This window comes from Syngnathoides biaculeatus, chromosome 15 (assembly GCF_019802595.1).
Source record: "Syngnathoides biaculeatus isolate LvHL_M chromosome 15, ASM1980259v1, whole genome shotgun sequence".
Classification (NCBI taxonomy): domain Eukaryota; kingdom Metazoa; phylum Chordata; class Actinopteri; order Syngnathiformes; family Syngnathidae; genus Syngnathoides; species Syngnathoides biaculeatus.
In genome coordinates this window covers 12,664,001-12,685,214 of record NC_084654.1, presented here as the reverse complement: position 1 = coordinate 12,685,214, position 21,214 = coordinate 12,664,001, and the positions used below count along the sequence as shown (strand labels likewise).

Sequence of the window (21,214 nt, the reverse complement as noted above, 5' to 3'; positions counted from 1 at the left end):
AGCAATGTTAATATTTGGTACAGTAGCCTTTGTTTCCAATTACAGAGGTCAAACATTTCCTGTAGTTGTTTACCAGGTTTGCACACACTGCAGGAGGGATTTTGGCCCAGTCCTCCACACAGATCTTCTCTAGATCAAACAGGTTTCTGAGCTGTCGCTGAGAAACACTGAGTTTCAGCTCCCTCCAAAGAATCTCTATTGGGTTTAGACTGGCTAGGCCACACCAGAACTTTAATATCCTTCTTATAGAGCCACTCCTTGGTTTTCCTGGTTGTGTGCTTCGGGTCATTGTCATGTTGAAAGACCCAGCCACGACCCATCTTCAATGCTCCGACTGAGGGAAATAGGTTGTTCCCCAAGATCTGCCAATACATGGCCGCGGTCTTTCTCTCCTTAATACAGTGCAGTCATCCTGTCCCATTTGCAGAAAACCCCAAAGCATGATGCTAGCACCACCATGCTTCACAGTAGGGATGGTGTTCTTGGGATGGAACTCATCATTCGTCTCCCTCCAAACACGATTAGTGGAATTATGACCAAAAAGTTTGGTCTCATCTGACCACAAAACTTTCTCCCATGACTCCTCTGTAACTTTCAAATGGTCATTGGCAAACTTAAGATGGGCCTTGAGATGTGCTGGTTTAAGCAGGGGAACCTTCCGTGCCATGCATGATTTCAAACCATGGTGTCTTAGTGTATTACCAACAGTCACCTTGGAAACGGTGGTCCCACCTCTTTTCAGGTCATTGACCAAATCCTGTCATGTAGTCCTGGGCTGATTCCTCACCTTCCTGAGGATCATTGAGACCCCACGAGGTGATATCTTGCATGGGGCTCCACTCCGATTGAGATTGACTGTCATGTTTAGCTTCTTCCATTTTCTAATGATTCCTCCAACAGTGGACCTTTTTTCACCAAGCTGCTTGGCAATTTCTCCGTAGCCCTTTCCATCCGTGTGGAGTTATGCAATTTTGTCTCTGGTGTCTTTGGACAGCTCTTTGGTCTTGGCCATGTTACAAGTTTGAATCTTCCTGATTGCATGGGGTGGACAGGCGTCTTTATGCAGCTAACAACCTCACACAGGTGCATCTGATTCAGGATAATACATGGAATGGAGGTGGACTTTTAAAGGCGGACTAACAGGACTTTGAGGGGCAGAATTCTAGCTGATAGACAGATACTTATTTGCAGCTGTATCACACTAATAAATCATAAAAAAAATCATACATTGTTATTTCTGGATTTTTCTTTTTAGATTATCTCTCGCACAGAGGACATGCAACTACAATGAAAATTTCAGACCCCTCTAAGATTTCTAAGTGCCACAACTTGCAATATAGCAGGGTGTTCAAATATTTATTTGCTTCACTGTATATCCAAAACAATCACTTTTCAAGAAGACAAACAAGACAAAACAAAAACAAAAACACCATGTTTTTTGAGCTCCAAACGTTGCATCATTCAAGAGAGCCGGCCATTTTCAACATGTTGGGTAAATAATTTGTAAAAATAAGATAATTGTATGACTGATCAACAGAATAAATTTGTTGAAAAAATGTGAAACTGACAAAATTTAGACATAGGTGATTTCCGCCAGACAATGACGATATACTGAATATAAAAATATAATATACTATATTTTTCCAGTGATGGTTCCATTTTTGCTTTCGTTGGGGATAACCATTTGTGCTCTCATTCCCACCGTCACTGGGTGGAAACTGAACCCATGCTGCCTGCAAAGAGGGCATCCGAATGTACCACTACACCATCATTGACTAGAACAAGGATTACTTTGTGCGAAACAATGACAAAAGTGATTTTGGTGGACTGTCGCTAAATCTACATTCGCAAAATCTGGAACAGTGAAATGGAAAAAATATGGCGGCCAGCGATCTGGATTTCAAAACATATATAACAATAGTCCACAGTATACAGTATTTTGGCACATATCTGATTGTCAGCCATATAACAATGCATTCATCTATTTTCTACCATTTACCCTGTTGACAATCACAGGTGGAGGCTATGCCATCTGATTTCGAGTTGAACATTCCAAACATTTCACACCCCTTTAAAGACGATATACAGTATGGTCTCTGAACTGTCAGTATGCTATTCAATTTTGTGTTTTAGCAATGCCATAATGACCATGCATGACAAATTATCTAGTCTAAAACAGGCTAGAATGTGAAGTACTGTATATATGTGAGCTACCTTACAATTGAGCAAAAAATATGGAAAACCGTCATGTAGTTTCTAACAGTGTAGTGGTTCATGTAGCTGTTTTACCCAAATGGTGGCAAGGGTTCAATTCCCACAAGTTGACAACGCTAAAGTGAGTTTGAACAGTTGGCTTGTCTTGAAATGTGGTTTGCACTTGATCGAGGACCAGTCCAGAGTGTAGTCCACCTTTTGCCCGAAGTTAGCTGGAATAGGTGCTCGTTGGTTTGATCCAGAATAGGATAAGGGCAATAAAAAATGGATGAAGGGGAACATGCATCAATAAATAGAATGGAACCCTAAATACTGTAATATAATTTCCTGCATCCCCCTTATTATTTATCATTTTACAATGTCAAAATGAAAATTAGAGAAAAAATGCTAGTGGTTTCCCAAGACTTTTGCACACTGGACCGTTGCCCAATTTAAAGATAATTGAATAACTGAGTGTTTGCCCTTGACTAAATTTGTTTGCCTTGGGACTTCAACCAACATTCGTTCACACACGTTGACCCCTATAAGCATTAGGTAACCACTTCCCCTCAAGCTTCTCATAACCTCATAGAAATAGCTTAAAAGGTCACTTGAAGGGAGTCAGAAGGCACTGGAATCACAGCCTCTGCTTAATTTTTCAAGTGGAACAAAACACTGTGATTGGCTGGCGATCAGTTTAGGGTGTACCCCACCTCTTGCCCAAAGACCGCTGAGATAGGCTCCAGCACGCCTACGACGCTGGAGAGGATAAATGGTATGGAAAATGGATGGACGGGTCTGTATTACATGGATGCAAGAGACAAGGAGAATCTACATTCTAACTGAATTCATTTTAAACCAGAACTTCTTTTTTTTGTTCAACTCAATGTGTTTGTTTTTCAGTTTGTTAATCTGCCCCTTGCTCTGCTTTTTATCTTGTCTGTAGTTGCTTCTAAGATACGATACTTGCAAGAGTATCACAACCGTGTGCAACAAAATATTTATCCCGTGCCCTCTGGAACTGACATTGCAAACACACTGAAATACTTTTCTCAAACCCTTCTCAGGTAAGTACACCGCTCTGGAACCAACAGGTAACACATTTTAAAAATGTCTGATATCTAGACTACTACATGGTCAGATAAGTTTTTTTTTTTTTTTATTTTTAGCATAGTGTTTTTGTGGCCCACATTTTTGACACCATTAAATTCATCAAATAAAATCAAATAATTAAAGTGCAAAGTTAAGGAAATATAGCTCCATAGCTCTCAAAATGCAAGATTACTTGAAAAACAGCTCTAATGCTCGAAGGATGTTTATTGATCCGGCGGTCAGCTGTTGGATGACCGCTTCCCTGATGTGGGCCTCCCTGAGGGGCTTACAGAGGGCTGCTCCGCAGTTGTGGGGGGTGAGCTTACTTCCACGGCATCCGTGGGAGTCAGAGGAAGAGTATCCTCCTCCAGCAAAAGCCAAATGGGCAGCCATTTTAAAGAAATTGACTCTTCCATTTGTCATTCCTCATTGAACGACAGGAAATTTCCCATGGCTCCATACGGGAAAGTCTTAACGCATTTGCTCATTTATAAAATGGTCAGAATAATGGAGGCTGAACAAGACTCAATCTTACTATCAACTGAGTGGAAGCTAAAGTAGTTAAAAAAACAACTTTGAACAATTTTTCTTAAAAATACATCATGGAGCGTTTAACGTTAACACCTGCCATCCCGCCAAATGTACGTGAATTTCTGATGATGTAGGCCCCGGTCACACTAACAATTTTGGCCGCTGCGCTCAACGAATACTTTTCGATTGGAAACCACAGCACAAATTTCTGTGGCTCGTGAAACTGTTAAGTGGCTAACAACTCTGGTAAACAAGCAGCTGCAGTGGCCCCTGAGCAAAAAAAGTTAATCTCAAACCCTGATTGCACAGCATTTTGAATCCCAGCCCATGTAAAGTGAGTTAAATATTGTCTATACAGGTACTAAATAGCTGCTCATCCTATTGAATTTTGTTTGGGGTTATCAGCCAACATGGTTAAATTAGTCACATTTTGTATATACACCATGCGTAAGTGTTTAGTTAGTTTGAGGTCAAGATAGTTTTTTTCTCCCCTCTTCATTCCATTTTAATCTGATAACAACCACTATGTGGAGGCAAATGTGTCATCTTGGAGAATGGACACACACTGGAGACATGGGTTGCACAATTTCATCTTGACCTCGTTTTGCCTTGAAATTTCCTTTAGTGATAACAGTTACTTTCAGAATATGCCACCCTCACCATCACACTCCTACCACTGAGTTCTCCACACTTCAATCTTGACTGCCGTGACCTGGGGTTACCAAAAATTCCAAACAAGAGCCGGTTACAACAGCACAATAATCTGTATGGCATGAGCAGTGAAGATTTGGCACATTTTACTCGGGCTCCAATACACTTACGTCCTTACAAATGGAGCTTTAGTTATACAAATGGCAATACAGACTTTTCAGCAATATAACAAGTATTGTTACAACAGAGAAATAATCTCTAAATTTATTTTAGATTATCCGCTCACCTCACTGATGTTCATGCCTTACTATGGCTTGTTCATGCTTTATTGAGGCTTGGTTCAGTTTAAGCGACCAGAAGCGACTGCTTCTTCTCAAATGATACTTAAGTGGCAAAAGGACTTACTCGGTCCTTTTTTTCCAGCAAGCTTTAACCTGCCCACAATTTTACAAACTCAAAAAACAGGTTGCATATTCTCATATATTTTTTTTCAGATGCAGATTAAAATAAATGAATAAATACAATTATATTATCTGACCATTTTATCAGCAAAAAAACACATGATTATGCTTTGAATTATTGCAACACATAGTCACTTCTTTTTTTTATCGACATCTTAGCGTTTGACAATCAATGTCACGTCTCTGTATCAGTGCATTTCTACATGTGTTTTATGTGTATATGTTTGTACTTTTTGTGTGTGTGTAGACACGCAGTATGTCTGTGTCGGCGTGTAACAGTCCAGTGTGTGTGAGTGCGTCTGTGTGCTGTTCATGGTTCAATTCAATGATGTACTGTATTCTGTAGATGAAAAATGGGCAGTGAAAAAGTCTGAGGTACAGTGTGTATTGACTTGATTCTGTAAAAAAAAAAAAAAAAAAGTACATTGGATACAGAGCGTGAACACATCCCTATTAAAACCAAAGGTTTTTCTGATTAAAAAAATAGAGCCCAAAATAAATCCCCTTCCCTCAAATTGTATCTTTTACTCCCCAAAAAAAACCTGGAAAAAAAAATAAAGTTTGGGAGTGGCCCAGCAAGAGCCCAGACCTGAATCCAATGTTGTTAAGAAGGCTGAGGTCAAATTAATTTATTTTCCATTTAAATAGCACCGGTGGTAAGGTTTTCAATTTGATTTATAAAGGTCCCATTTTTTTAACCTCAGGAAAATCTGATATTTTTAGAGGGGTGTGTTCACTTTGTACATCCACTGTACGTGACTTACAAGTATAAGTTGGGGATAAGTCATAAAATGTTGTGTTCTGCGGCTAAAACTCAAACATTTAATGTGTAAACATTGCAATTTAACCCCCCACCCCATTCTGATTTACATTTCAGTGCTGTTATTAAGAAAGAGCCCATTTAACAACAAAAAAGAAAAGCACCAGCCTTTCTAATCTGGGTTCCACTCTTTGCCTATGAGAACAGCTGTAGTTCTTGATGTTATGTGCAGTAAAAGAGCAATGCTCTCTGGCCCCCTCCCCCTCTCCTCCACCCAAGATGCTCCACACTCAACCCCGACAAGTTTTTCTTTTGTTTTTTTTTCCCCCCTTAAAATGCAAGATGTCCACCACCTTCCCCAGGGGACAGCAAACACAATTGTCCATCCTGCATTAGCTCACAAACATAATGTTACCAGTCATTCCCCCTTGATACAACCTATTCCTTTGTCATTCTAGTTTCTCCTCTACCGTAGACTAGTGGCATTTATTTTAGAAACCCGAATCCATATGCCTGTTGGATCTCATTATTTCTCCCGATGATACTGGTGCAGTATCATATTGTATGCATACGGACATTATTTCTCTGGTGCAATAAACATGTGCTGTGAAATAGGAGCACTTGATCTAACCTCACACACATGTTTATTACTGGCTGAAGCATGTTTCAAAAGTGTCACCTCTGTATTTTCCCCTGAACCAATTTGGTGTCACTCCCATCCTTGAGAGCCCTACCAAAGACAAGGAAATTTCAGTTCCCCCCTTCCCCGCCACCACCACCTACAAATTCCACTCCCGCACATTGGCCTATTTGCATGGTAACCGTCGCTGATTGGATGAAGGCAGCCAGCAAGGATCAGACATTTGCTCTGTCCTTTTTGTTTTTATAGAGTATTTGGAGAAGTATGGGGTTGCCACTGAAAACATGCCATTTTTTATATTTTTGCTCCTTGTCACCAGATACGCATGAGATGCAGTGATCATCGCAGTATGTGCTCATATTTTTTCGTTTTAGTTTCCCAAGTTTGACAAATGGAGGCAAATTGCATTCAAGCCACTGAGCAGACTGAGCAGGGCAATACAGTCTACTAGTGAGACACTGCATCCTATGTGGGGTTTATCTGGGTTTGTTTTTTTCTATTTACGCTGTCTCTGTAGTGCCATTTCAATGTAATGTGCTGTTTTTTTGTGTCTTTGTTGTCTCTTTTTTTCCCTTGTTCCCCTTCCCTCCCCTCCCCTCCCCCTCCCCTCTCCCTCCCACCCCGGAGCAGCATTCTGTCCCGCACAGGCAGGAAGGAGAACCAGGAAGCTTCCAATTTGGCCGTGCCCATGACCATGTGTCTTTTTCCTGTGCCATTCCCACTCACCCCATCTCTAAGACCACAAGTCAGTTCCATCAACCCTACAGTTACTCGCTCCCTCCTTTACAGCGTTCTGCGCGATGCCCCGTCAGACCGCGGGGGGCAGGGGCAGCAGAGTCGGGACGCTCAGCTCTCAGAGTACCCCTCTCTGGACTATCAGGGCCTCTATGTGACCCTCGTGACCCTGCTTGACCTGGTGCCCCTGCTGCAGCACGGTCAGCATGGTGAGTCAAGGCCCAAGTGCACCACTGTTTGTCATCATCATCCCCCAAGCCGTCTGGCCTGCATGAAGCCACTTCCGCTTTTTTGGCCTCTTTTTTAACGGGATGGAAAGAAGTCCCGCTGAGGAGTCTTGAGGGATGCATGGGGTGATTGGGAGCACGCTGGATCCTGTCAACCTAATCGTTCATAAGCCATTGGACACACCAGCCATAGGCCTTCTCTTCTGTGCATCATATTCGACTGCATGTTTGTTATGTGCAGTGGGAAGAAATGTTTATGCTCATGTGAAAGCACATTACGCTAAATGGAAAACGTATGCATACTGTAAAGCAAAGTTTGACATTGTTAGAATGCCAGGGAATGATTTTTCACGATCAGTGCTCTTTTTTTTCCTCATTAATGTTTGACCTATGTTTAAAAAAAAAAGCCAGAAAGCATGAAATCCCATCACTTTTGACTAGAATGCTCCACTTTTCCTCAGTGCAAACTTTACTTTTAGCAGTTTTTCAAGAAAGAACACATTCCAATTGTTCTTTTTTTTCATTGCTGTACTGATAAATGATGAAGTGCAGTTGAGGTTTTTAGCTTTGTGGCTGCATACAGTATGTAAGTACTGTATATACAGCTCATTGAATGAGTGTCTGTGTATCTCTTTGTCTTTTTTTGCCTTTCTTCTTTCTCATCAGATCTGGGCCAGTCCATATTTTACACAACAACTTGCCTTCTGCCCTTTCTCAGTGATGATATTCTCAGCACTTTGCCCTATACTATGATCTCCACTTTAGCCACATTTCCCCCTTTCCTCCACAAAGACATCATTGAGTACCTCAGCACCTCTTTCCTTCCCATGGCTATATGTAAGTATATATCATAATTAAAAGAATACTTATTCACATATCAGAGCATACATATGATCAAAAGTCGATAAACAGTACAGAGGTCCACAATAGCAACTAGCAGTACAAATACCATAGTTTGAGGAATATGGCTCTAGGCTTAAATCTCCAAGTGTGTTGCAGCAAGTAAACGAGTTATGATGATGAGCACAGAACCGGAAATAGGACCGCATCACCTACATTTGGTGCTTGTTTTGCTTCAGGTTGCTCAGTACAATATAATTCTACATCAGTCATAAAAAATAATCAGTCAGATTTATTTAGTGTTAATCAGTGGAGACTCACCTCCCGGGCAGACGTCGCAATCATCCCTATGCATGTTTGCACAACCCCATTCATCATGAAAGTTAATGGTGAGTACATAATTGTTTCTTTCCAAACTTGTGTGACAGTGATGTATGAAGTTGACATGCCTCCCCACGTCTTTGTTCGATTCATGGTTGTGGATAACGCGGGGAGTGACACTTTCATTCCTGAATGTTATTCTATTTGAACTTCATCTCAGTGCTATTCTACCTACACACTTGTATTGATAGGTAAAAATACCCATTAAGACATTGTTAGTTATAAAATACCTGAACATGTATGAATGGGGTTGTGACTGTATTTCAGGATGTAACAGATTAATTTATTCATAAGTGAGTCACATGGGATAAAAAAAAAAAACTAAGAAATTGAAAGCAGACTTGTTGTTGACTTTGGAGGTCCCACTTACATAAATGTTGATAATATCTTGTCACAGGATTGGTAGCCTTTGTTTGTACTCTCTGGAGTCTTCACTTTTACATCTTCATTTTTTGACATTGTTAAAAGGGTACAGATATTTATTTTTGGGTTCCAACAATTTTTTTACCCCCAAAATATTAATGAAGTCGTTACCAGTCCTCTGTCTCTCAAATGCAGTGGGATCCACTCGGAGGGAGGGGGGAGTCCCCGCCTATGTTAATCTGTCTGCTTCCTCTATGCTCATGATTGCAATGCAGTACACTACAAATCCAGGTAATCCGCAATGTTTGCTGCCATTGGTGTGTTCATGTGAATATGGACAAAAGTACTGGGGCACCAAGATCGCAAATGCTACTCTAGTTAATCTCAAAGGTCTTGGATCCGTGTTCTTCCACACCAGACTCATCTGTGTACGCCTGTGTGGTGTTTGTTTTGTGTACTGGACACAGAAAAGGGCCATCACCACACACATAGCCCAAAGATTTTCAAAATGTCTTGTCCAATTCAATTGATAGTCACATTGAACTAAGCAGTCTACTCCAAATGTGACCAATTAAGAGATTATGCATAAAAGGTATAGTCCAATATTTTTGTCCATATGTTGTGGGCTATCAAAAAGACTGCATGAAGTCATTGTTTTGTTTGCTTCTTTCCAGTTTATCACTGTCAGTTGCTGGAATGCCTAATGAAGCACAAACAGGAAGTGTGGAAGGTATCTTTGGTTTATTTTGGCTTTAACTGCAAGTGAGGATAAGCGCTTCAGAAAATGGATGGATGTAAATCATCCATGTAAAGCTTCCTATAGCATCTGAGAATTAAAAAACACAAGAGTTTGTGTTTATAGTCTGATGAAACTACTACCATGCATGTGTGCGACAAGATTATAAGAACCTACGATTTTCCTTAGGTAACATTAGTTTAATATATCAAAACTGAAGGAAACAGTATATGTTCCCAAGTTATAAGGAATACAGTATCTCATGTATCGACATTTGCTCACACTTGTTGAGTTTGTTACTGGAGCAAAACTTAAGCGTATCTCCGTTTCCCTCTCCGGAACACAGCTGAATATGCTCTAGCCAGCATTAGCGTCAGATGTGTTGTTGTTGATGGTTTTCCAAGCCCAGCAATATGCAGCTGTCCATGTATGGAACACCACCATTATGCTTGATTTGAAGTAGAGAGCTGTCTAATTCTTTTTTTTTTTAAAGTTTTGTCTAACATTTTGCTAACAAGCGTTAAATCTTGCAGTTAAGAATCCACGATTGTCTCCTTTTGTGTGAAGCTGCTGTCTCTCCAACACTCGTGAGCGTGACAGTTCATATGAGCAAAGCTCTTTGCGCACGCCTTCTGTCTTGACAGTCACTGATTGGTTACTTCTCCTCATTCTAAGTTGCTTTCAAAATAATCCAAATTAAATTCGAACCCTTAGATGGGGCCAGGAGGGGATGATTTTTCAATTGATAATTTTAATAATTTTCTATTATCAGGTCATATAGACAGTTTTTAACATACATGACAAAAAGTGTATGCATGTTTTTAACTAAAAACTTGCATTAGGAATGCAATAATAACCCTAACAAAGATAATCATGCCAAATGACAAAGGTATTGTTATTTTAACAACACTTGGAGTGCATAATCTTCTTTTGAATTGGAGATGTTGTAAAAGTCCTTGTTGGATTTCATTAATGTGCTCCTTGTGCCTGTTAGAGTCTATACTTGACATGTTTATTGTGCGCAGGACCTTCTTTATGTCATATCTTATGGCCCATCCCAAGTCAAGCCCCCAGCAGTGCAAATGCTGTTTCATTACTGGCCCAACCTGAAGCCACCAGGAGCCATCAGCGAATACCGGGGGCTGCAGTACACTGGTCAGATCTTTTTTAGATTTCATCTATCGGCTCTGTCTGTCCTTGAACCAACCAAAGCTCTCCTCTCTCATCCTACTGTCCTTTATTCCTAACAGCCTGGAACCCCATCCACTGTCAACATATTGAATGCCACAATGCCATCAACAAACCTGCTGTCAAGGTGACCCGAGTCAAGATGTGCCTTAAATGTATTTGTAATATTCCGTGGTGATCGAGAGGAGGGTAGTAGCCTGGCTGTGCCGCAAGAGTCACGCATGTCGTTCACACGGATTGCATGTGTCCTGCTGCAGATTGTTCGCGCACACATATCAGAGTGTTTGCTTTTGTGAGCCCCACAGTAAATAAATCAGTGCACATCCAGGCAGCTGTAATGATATCAGCGTCGCTACACACGCACACACACACACACACACCACACACACACACACACACACACACACAACACACACACACACCACACACACACACACACACACACACACGCACACACACGCATACATGCACGCACACACACACACAGACACACACATGTGGACTAACCTCTGCTGTTTGTTGTTCTCTTTTATTTGCTCGGTCTGGCTCCTTGCAGCCTTGCTCAACATAGACAAATAGAGTGAGCATCAGCAGGAACAGGAGACTGATTTCAATTACTAGGAGCTGTTGGGGGGGAGGGGTTAGTAGGGCATAATTGGAAGTGGTGACCCCACGTAGCCCTCGGGGATGGAGGTGCAGGGAACAGTAATTCAGAGTACACTATATGCCAAGCACGGGTGGCAAGAGAGCAGAGTACACCATATGCAGGAAGCCATTCACATTGAGGCATGGAGAGACTTGCTGTACCGTGACAGTATTTCTTTAGCGAGGATGAAAAAGTGCGCTCACACTTTTGGGTTGTGTAAGGGACACCTATAAAAAGTATAGTATAGTGTATAGTTGCCTTTGTTAACATATCATTGACATGTATACATGATTTTAAAACCTCATTTCTTTTGCAGATGTGTATAGATCCTACGCTTTCTGTCGCCCTGGGAGACAAGCCGCCTCCTCTTTACATATGCGAGGAGTGCAGCCAGCGAATAGCCGGGTATGCAACACTTCCTTTTTACACGGCAATACATTTTCGAAGGAGGCAGAGTGTACCACTGGTTAGCACATCTGCCTCACATTCCCGAAGACTGGGGTTCAAATCCCGGCCTCGCGTTTGTGGAGTTTGCATGTTCTCCCTGTGCCTGTGTGAGTTTTCTCTGGGGACTCTGGTTTCCTCCCACATCCCAAAAACGTGCATGATAGGTTAATTGAAGACTCTAAATTGCCTGCATGTGTGAATGTGAATGTGAATGGTTGTTTGTTTATATGTGCCCCATGACTGGCTAGGGACCAGTTCAGGTTGTACCCCGCATCTCTCCCGGAGACAGCTGGGATAGGCTCCATTCTTTCCTATTCCAAATCACCCCCTCTGCTTTATTAATGCAACATTCCCACCATTACATCCCGCCACTTGTGATTATTCCTCTCTTAAGCAAAGGTTGATTTTATGGTGGAGGACTGCTTTGTAAACAATACCTAGTTTACACATTTTTCTCACTTTTTCAGAGACCACTCTGAATGGCTTGTTGACGTTCTTCTGCCCCAAGGTGAAGAATCCTAAGTTAGGTTTTTAAAAACATCTATGGTGCAGTCTAATTTCTGTCCTCCCCTTAAAGAAACTCTATTGATGTGCAGAAATGGTCTCACAGTGTCCTTTAAAATGTATTCTTGGAACCTTTTTTCTTATTTGGGCCGGTCCTCTAGAAACCATACATGATGTAATTCTATTTGATTATGTTTTATTATATGTTATGAGCATTTGGAGGTTATGTACAGTACTTTCAGGCTTTTTGACACAGTTCCTTGTGAAGTTTTATTTGTTTTTAAAATTGCACGAGATATTTTTTTCTGTTGCCTATGCAAATGTAATAATTTTCTCAATTTGATTTCCAGCTGAAATATCTGCCATTTGTCAAAAGAAGGTAAGAGGATTTGAATTATATGCATGGTAATAATTAGTAATTTAAGTTGCAAGATTTGATCCACTAAAATGTAAACTTCTATATTGTGGCAGACGTCATCAGGATCCTTTTGAACAGTGCGGAAGTGAACATTTTAGTTTTACAATGGCCCAACAAAAATTGCTATAATTTTGCATTAACTTCTCTAAGTCTTTTTTTTTCCTGTAACATTTGCAGCCAGAGATATCCATTAATTGAATAAAAATGTACTTAACTTCAATTCTGGTCATAGTATGAATAGTTCTGACCTTATAGCAATTGCATATGGTCCTTATATATAATTAGGGGTGCTACATATTTTGCTGATGCAGCTCAAGGAGAGCAATTTCTCCCTACTGGCCTCCTGAGAGACACCTGGAATAGTGATTCTCCTATGATCTCTCGGATTCCAATCAGGCGTAGCAACCCTGGGTTGTCAATGAAAGTGGTCAACCTTCACCTAGTTTGTCAAGAACATTTAATCTGCATCCTCTCCCCCGTGCAGCAAGCTTTGCGCCACTCATCTCAGAAAGTCCTTTCGACTCCCACCTGGACTTACACCGGAGCTTTCATTATTAATTGAGTCATCTTTCTTTCGGCTCATTGCGTGTCACGTCGGCCATCGTGAACACAAAAGCATTCCCGAATCTTTAAAAATACCCCGAGCATTTAGAAGTGTAGGCGCTGCTGAAAGATGGATGATTGAATCAGGGACGTCAACATCTGAGGACAAATATGTTAATTTGATACGCAGCACTGCATCCTCTAATGGTAGAAGATTAGAGGCTGATCAGATTAGGATGGTTCCCTCGTGCCGTGCTTTTTATTTTTAGAAGCCTGAGACACTGCGGGGACACAAAAAGATGTTTTATTCCAAATCCCAGCAGATGTGGAGGGATGAATGTTTCTCAACAACTGTATCTTTGATTTTGAGACGTGGAAGAATCTTGTCGTGAGAAGTGACATGAATGAACACGAATAGAAATGTATAGCGTCTCCTTCCTCTTGTGATTTGGCCCCATGTCTCCTCAGAACTGTAGCTCGCACGTCAGGAGGGCTGTGGTCACCTGCTTCTCGGCCGGCTGCTGCGGGCGCCATGGTAACCGGCCCGTCCGCTACTGCAAGCGTTGCCATGTCAACCACCACAGCAGCGAAGTGGGGGCTGCGGCGGAGACCCATCTGTATCAGACCTCGCCTCCTCCGATCAACACCCGGGAGTGCGGGGCAGAGGAGCTCGTTTGCACCGTGGAAGCTGTGATAAGGTGAAGTCACATCTCTGTGATTCTGTTAATTGGGTTTTGTATCAAGACTTGTTAAAGCATGATCCTGTCTTAGTGGACAGTTTGTGGACAAAACATTAGGGACACCTTTGTGCTCTAATGCCAATCTAGTACAAGAACAGTATCATCAAATCTGCCTTCACAAAGATAATTTGTCACAACTACTGTCCATTATGCTAAGATGTTTTTATAATAATTAGGTTGTGTCAATAAACAAATAACCAAATATTGGTGCCTTTCTCCACCCACCACAAACTACTACATTAAATAAATGTTAATAATGCTCAAGTGGATGTCCTTGCATTGTGTTCACAAAGTCCCAGCTGATGTGCGTACTCCAAGTATGGGTGACGCACCCAGGGTGTGTGTCTTCCTCCTGTTATCTTTTCATATCTCTCCAGCCTTCTGAAGGAGGCTGAAATTCATGCCGAGCAACGTGAGTTTGAGCTGAACAGGCGTCGGCAGATGGGCCTGTCTTCCTCGCATCACTCTCTGGACAACATCGAGTTTGATAACAAGGAGGACGACCAGCACGACCAGCGCCTCCTCAGTCAGTTTGGCATCTGGTTCCTGGTGTGTACAGAACGCCCGTTGCCACGTCTGTCGATAACAAGGAGCTTTAGATAAGGATGTGCACGTCACATGGCTATCTTATCGCAACGATTGTGCTTATGCGGGCTTATCGCGCTGCTGCTCTTCACGCACAGGTAAGCCTGTGTACCCCTAATGAGAACACACCCACCGAGAGTCTGGCCCGGCTGGTCAGTATGGTTTTCCAGTGGTTTCACTCGACTGCCTACATGATGGACGACGAGGTCGGGAGCCTCGTGGAGAAGCTGAAGCCGCAGTTTGTCACCAAGTGGTTAAAGACGGTGTGTGACGTGCGATTTGACGTCATGGTCATGTGTCTCCTGCCCAAACCTGTCGAGTTTTCTAGGGTAAGTGCGAAGGTATCAAAAAATGTCACCATTAAAATTCTGGACATTTCCCTAAAAAGTTCATCATAATGTTCTATTAGGATACTTTGAAACCATAAAAGGTAGGCCTGTCACATTCACACTTACAGTAGCTGACCTCCCTACAAAAAAATAAAATCAAATAAAATCCAACCTATATTAATACTTTTTGTACCGTTTAGTCACAGGAATCCAGATATGTTTAAAAATATCCAGACTACCTCTTGAGTACCGTAATTATACATATATATATATAAGCCGCGACTTTTTTCACACGCTTTCAACCCTGCGGTTTATGAAGTGATGCGGCTAATTTATGCATGTTTTGTAACAGTCGCAAGTGGGCACTCGAGTGGATAAGGTAAGAGTGAGACCGGTGGAATATATGTGCCGAGGAAGTGACTTTTACCAGTCTGGCCCTGTTAGCGCTGCGGTAGCGTGTTACTGCCGTGTTTCAGTGATTTTTACCGGTATGTTTTTTTTAACTGGCCCTGTTAGCGCGGTGCTAGCATTAAACTCTCTGTGTACCATCTTTCTTTGTAAATATCTTGTGTTTCAATGTGGGTTTCAATGTGGGCATTTGCAGGTTTTACACAGCTGCGGCGTATGTATATACCAAATGGTATTTCCTTTACAAATGTGCTGGGAGAGGCTTATAACCAGGTGCGCTCTGTAGGCCGGGAATTACGGTATATTACTGACACAAATGTAGCTATACTTGCATAGAGTAGCCTTTTATGTTCCATGTATATTGTTATCTTCGAGGAAGCACACATTTCACGTAAATGTAGCCTCTAACACAATGCATTACAGCTATAAAATGAAATTGTGAGCAGGATGTTCTGAAGTGATACTATAGCACATGATCGCTTACTTTACTTTACTCCGAGTGCTGCATCATCTCTGTTTACCTTAACGTATCGCCGCAAAGATAAGTGGCTCCCACTCCACCTGCCCAGGTGATACATGTCAGGGTGGTAAAGTGGTATTGGTGTCATAGTACCCGAGCATCTTTTCAAGCGTGAGTACAGCAAATAAAGTCAGCGCCGACACTGGATTCCGTATTAGGGCATCCTCAGAAATTGTGCTTCAGACCCCCTAAAATTGAATGAGCAACACCTCCTGTGCATAGACTCATGATGCAAATGAATGCAGTTATATTTCATGATCCGCTTTTGCGCGGTGCTACCTGGACTGGTTGGCAGTCAGCATTGTATTTTTCTTTTCAGGTTGGAGGTTATTGGGACAAGTCCTGTAGCACAGTAACCCAGTTGAAGGAGGGTCTAAACCGCATCCTGTGTCTGATCCCTTACAACGTCATCAGCCAACCGCTGTGGGAGTGCTTCATGCCCGAGTGGTTGGAGGCCATCCGCACGGAAGTGCCGGACCAGCAACTCAAAGAGTTCCGGGAAGTCCTCAGGTAAATATCGCCGTCATTCAAGTATTCAAGGATATATTTATTTAACTACGTTTTTTCTTTTTTTTTCAAGAGTAAGTGTTGTCAATGCTAACATTGCCCCAGTTGTACAAAACACTTTCTTCTGTGATCCTAGTGACGAGAACTGGAATGAATGAATGAACAAAACTGGCATGAGTAATTATTCACTCCCTTTATTAGGAATCTATTTAAAATGGTCTGATGCTACCATTTACTGTACCTTCAAAAGTCACATAATTAGTGAAATGAAATCCTCGTGTGTGTGTTTCTTTCAGCTTGTCCCTTTCGGGGTTGCCACAGTGTATCATCTCAGATGAACGCATATATATGTTTGTCACAATTTTATCATCTCAGATGAACGCATATATATGTTTGGCACAATTTTTACACCGGATGCCCTTCCTGACGCAACCCTTCTCCGGGAGTGGAGACCCCAGTGGTATATGAACCCACAACCCCTGCTTTACCAAACCAGTGCTCTAACCACTGAGCTACAGGTCCTCCAAATGAAATCCTAGTAAACTTGCATTTTAAAAATGTTTCTACATAAAATTTCTTTGTATGTGGATTTATCATTTCACTTCAAAACGTTTGAAAATTTTTGTGCACAGGCTTGCAATACAGTTCACATCAAGAAATTATTTCGATGTTGTCATGTGACACCATGGGTAAAAATCCAAGGTCAGCCATGTGGCTTTTAACCCATTTTGTTGCGCTTACTTTTACAAGGCACTCTCATCTAATTAGGTTGACCTGCCCCACCATTGGATGAAAGACAAACTCAATTTTCAAGTTCTAAGCTGTCATTATCGGAGATTTCATGGCCGTGTGCAAGTATTGCATAATTAACATCATTGTTCCCCGGCTTGTTCACGCAGCAAGATGTTTGACATTGAGCTCTGCCCCCTTCCCTTCTCCATGGAAGAAATGTTTGGCTTCATCAGCTGCAGATTTTCCGGCTATCCGGCATCTGTGCAGGAGCAGGCTCTGCTATGGTTGCATGTAAGCAAAAGCCCACACACAGACACACAGAGTTCCCATTGACCATCCCGTGGTTCTGTCCACAGTGCGTGTGAATTGAACAGGTTGTCGTCGAGTGTCAAGTCTGGGCAGGAGCCTGCTGAATATGGATCTGGGTCACAGAATGAGACAGAGAGAGAGAGAAAGAGAGAGAGGGGAGAGATTTTGGCTTCTATCCCATGTGCACTCAGAGCTTGCTGCCATGGATCATTTTCAAGTTTTCTGACACAACTGTGATGGAGAGATTGCATTAATTTAGATTTAGTAAATAGGTCAGATTCAGATCATAGAGAGAACTGCTGGTTTTGCCGCCGTTGCATGTTATATCCCAATATTTAAAACATGAAGGCATTTTCTGTTTAGAAACCTTTGCTGCATATTTGCATAGTCATCGTTGCTCAAAAGCAGAGAAACAACATTAGAAAAATTCAAAACTAGACCGTGTGTCTCACATTTTTTAATGATCTGACAGTTTCCAAACAGACTTCGTAGTGGTCCTTTTAAATGTTCACATGTTTTGTCATAGGTGCTGTCAGAGCTCGATATCGTGGTGCCTCTCCAGCTGCTAATTGGGATGTTCTCAGATGGTGTGAACTCTTTGAAGGAGTTGGCCAATCAGAGGAAGGCACGTGCCTCTGATCTGACTAGCAACACTGGAGCTCGCAGGGTGAGGATGAAAGAAGTGAACTTAGTCTAAATCAGATGTTAAAATCATCCTTTTATCCCCTCGGTACAAACAGGAAAACAACAATAGGTGTGATGTTATTACAACATCCATAGAAGCTCATTTGATGGACGCTCGAGCTTTGAAAAGACTGAACACATTGAAACTCTTGTTGGATTTGATTTCCACCATTCACTGAGATGTACTGGACGTTGCCATGGTAACTGCCAACGTCTAAATATAGATTCCTGAAAGGGCTTAATTTAACTTAACTGCAATATAGACGTAACACTCCCATTTACAGTCAATGCAGTCTAGCTGGGCTGAGGCTTAACGCGTTCAACTTCAGTGCTGCAGAAAGTCGCAACATGTGTTGAATTTATTTGAATGAGCTCAGGACAAGTAAACAGCTGACAGCACTCGACAGCAGCGGCAGAATGTGAATTTGGTACCTTGGCCTTCAGCGGAGACCCCGATCTAATTCACTTCTTAATACTGCCACTATCAAGTCCAAGTTATAGAAAACCAACTGCCCCGCATACACTAACTGGAGAAATTCAGAATCAATGTTTACAATAATAAATAATCAATGACAAAAATAAAAAAGAACTGCATAAAATGTGTCATACTCACCAGACATATTGATTAATAATTGTACTAATGTGACCAATGAATCAGAGAAAGTTGTTAATGAGGAGAGGTACAATGTGAGGTTATTTTTTCCTCAAGCTTCTGGGCAGACCATACTGACCTGGTAGCATACAGAGGCTGAAATCCATCCATTCATCCATTCATCCATTTTCTTCGTTGCTTATGCTCACGAGGGTTGTGGGGAGTGCTGGAGCCTATCCCAGCGTGCACCCTGAACTGGTTGCCAGCCAATCGCAGGGCACATAGAGACAAACAGTTGCACTCACAATCACACCCAGGGGCAATTTAGAGTGTTCAATTAATGTTGCATGTTTTTGGAATGTGGGAGGAAACCGGAGAGCCTGGAGAAAACCCACGCAGGCACGGGGAGAACATGCAAACTAGAAATCATAAAATAAAATAAAATCTAACATAGAGTACATGCTCTGGAATAAGTGCAGTCAAGACATTAAGACAATAGATTTTGGGAATAAATAAATGTAATTTAATGGGACAAATTCGAGAATTTAGGTTGGTTAAGTGCTTTTAACATTGTGAAGGCCAGCAGAGAAGGCCTTGCTGGGCACGATACCTCACCTCTGCTCTATAGTAACCAGTAAGAAACTTTTATATGTTCACAACTCTAATGAGAAGCCACTCATGTAAAACAAAATAATATGATCTGATCAATTCATGAAAGCTTTGAAGGCAAGCATCATATTGGACTACGTATGGTAATGTGATATTGGTTCTGTCCACGTAGGTGAGTGTGGTGTCGGATCCGGGGCGCCGTGGCCAGCAAAACACGCTCAGCCCATTCCCAAGTCCTTTCAGAAGCCCGTTCCGCAGCCCGCTACGCTGCAGTCCTTTTAAAAACTTGGGCCACGCCACCGGCCACTGTGCCTTGGATTTAGATTGCGATGACGACGACATGAACCTGGGCTGTTTCATCCTCATGTTTGACCTCATACTAAAACAGGTGACCTTTTTAAATGTGTACAAGACCGAATAATAATGAGTGCCGTATAAAGTTGTCACTTCAGTCATGACAAGTGCAACAATGCAATGAAAACAATGCCCGCAGGTGGGATCTTGAGATTTGTGTGTCGTGCTCCACTTCCTCGTCAGTGTTTTTAACGGTCATCTGTCGCAGATGGAGCTGCAAGATGACGGCGTGATGCTCGGTTTAGACACCAGCCTGGGGAAAGATATCGTAGGGATCGTCAACAATGTCTTCCAAGCCCCGTGGGGGGGCTCGCACACCTGCCAGAAAGATGAGAAGGCCCTGGAGTGTAGCCTTTGCCAATCCAGCATCCTGTGTTACCAGCTGGGCTGCGAGCTCTTGGAGAGGCTGACCCCCCGGGAAGAGATACGCCTGGTGGTGAGAGACGCAGCGTGCATTTTTATTCCACTGAATGTTAATGAACCCATGCGTTAGCAACCCGGGCTTTTAAATAGCGTGCTGCGTCCCAAGCCGGCCGTACTCATCTTCCTTCTCCGTGGGAAACTCGTCTCTGATTTTCTCTGCAGGAACCGACAGATAGTTTAGAGGAAACATTATTGGTCCCCCAGCCAGATTTCTCCCTCGGAGCGGAGAACGGAAGCGAGGAAGAAGACAATCCAAGGGCCGCACACACTGACAACCCCAGCAACCGCTCTCCTGATACTGCGCGTAAGTGTCAGCACCAACCAGCACCTTGTCGCAGGACTAACTGTGCACAGCAATAACATCACATGTGGCGAAATCAACAATAGCTGAAGTCACTGCGCCGCCGAAGTGGTGACAGGTGCATCTGAGGAAAGCCCGCACTCGGCCCTGCCTGCCGGAAAAATGTATAGAAGCATGAATATGAAGAGACATTGTGTGCAGGGTTTAAGAACAGGAACAGAAAATCACTGATGTTTCGGTGTTGGCATAAATTCACCAAGGGCTCAGTGTTCTGCCAGCTTTTAGGCAGGATCTACTGCACACAGTCACGACTATAAATCTTGGCACCACAGGCCAAAACTATAACATAAAAAGACACATATGCTTTTTTTCCCCACTGATTGACATGAAATCAGAGTTTTTCTGTTTTAAGATGGCCAAAATTATTTGTATTTGCTCTATAAACATATTTTAACCATGAATGTATGTATGGATTGCTCTGCTATGTTTTAGCTAGTTTTGAAGAGTTTATTTTGTTTGTTTATGCAAAAGATACTTCCCATCCAATTTGTAGCAGGAAATAGATTCCCAAGGGATTTGGAATAATCTGAGAATTTGCTGTTCCTTGCAGCTATGAAAAATAACTCTGATAAGAGGTTCTCCTATCAGCAACTTCCTGTGTCTTTGAAACTTATATACACCATCCTGCAGGTAAAAATGAGCATAGAAATGATCTTTAGACATGAGTTTTGGCCGGTGGTTCACTTTTGTTGTTGTTTTTAAATG

The 21,214-nt window shown here is 42.2% G+C and overlaps 1 protein-coding gene across 1 annotated transcript in view; it reads left to right on the top strand.

Moving 5' to 3' along the window:
• The window catches only part of LOC133513616 (protein unc-79 homolog), a 43,561-nt gene that overhangs the window by 4,077 nt on the left and 18,270 nt on the right, over nt 1-21,214 (top strand). The window contains 20 exon segments of the mRNA XM_061844563.1: nt 3,140-3,260; nt 6,959-7,272; nt 7,957-8,127; nt 9,070-9,165; nt 9,549-9,604; nt 10,636-10,765; nt 10,861-10,925; nt 11,761-11,849; nt 12,359-12,399; nt 12,746-12,774; nt 13,825-14,054; nt 14,474-14,645; nt 14,780-15,010; nt 16,258-16,448; nt 17,345-17,468; nt 18,013-18,153; nt 19,544-19,759; nt 19,934-20,161; nt 20,311-20,452; nt 21,060-21,139. Of these exon segments, the coding sequence (XP_061700547.1) occupies nt 3,140-3,260; nt 6,959-7,272; nt 7,957-8,127; nt 9,070-9,165; nt 9,549-9,604; nt 10,636-10,765; nt 10,861-10,925; nt 11,761-11,849; nt 12,359-12,399; nt 12,746-12,774; nt 13,825-14,054; nt 14,474-14,645; nt 14,780-15,010; nt 16,258-16,448; nt 17,345-17,468; nt 18,013-18,153; nt 19,544-19,759; nt 19,934-20,161; nt 20,311-20,452; nt 21,060-21,139 (2,867 nt within the window).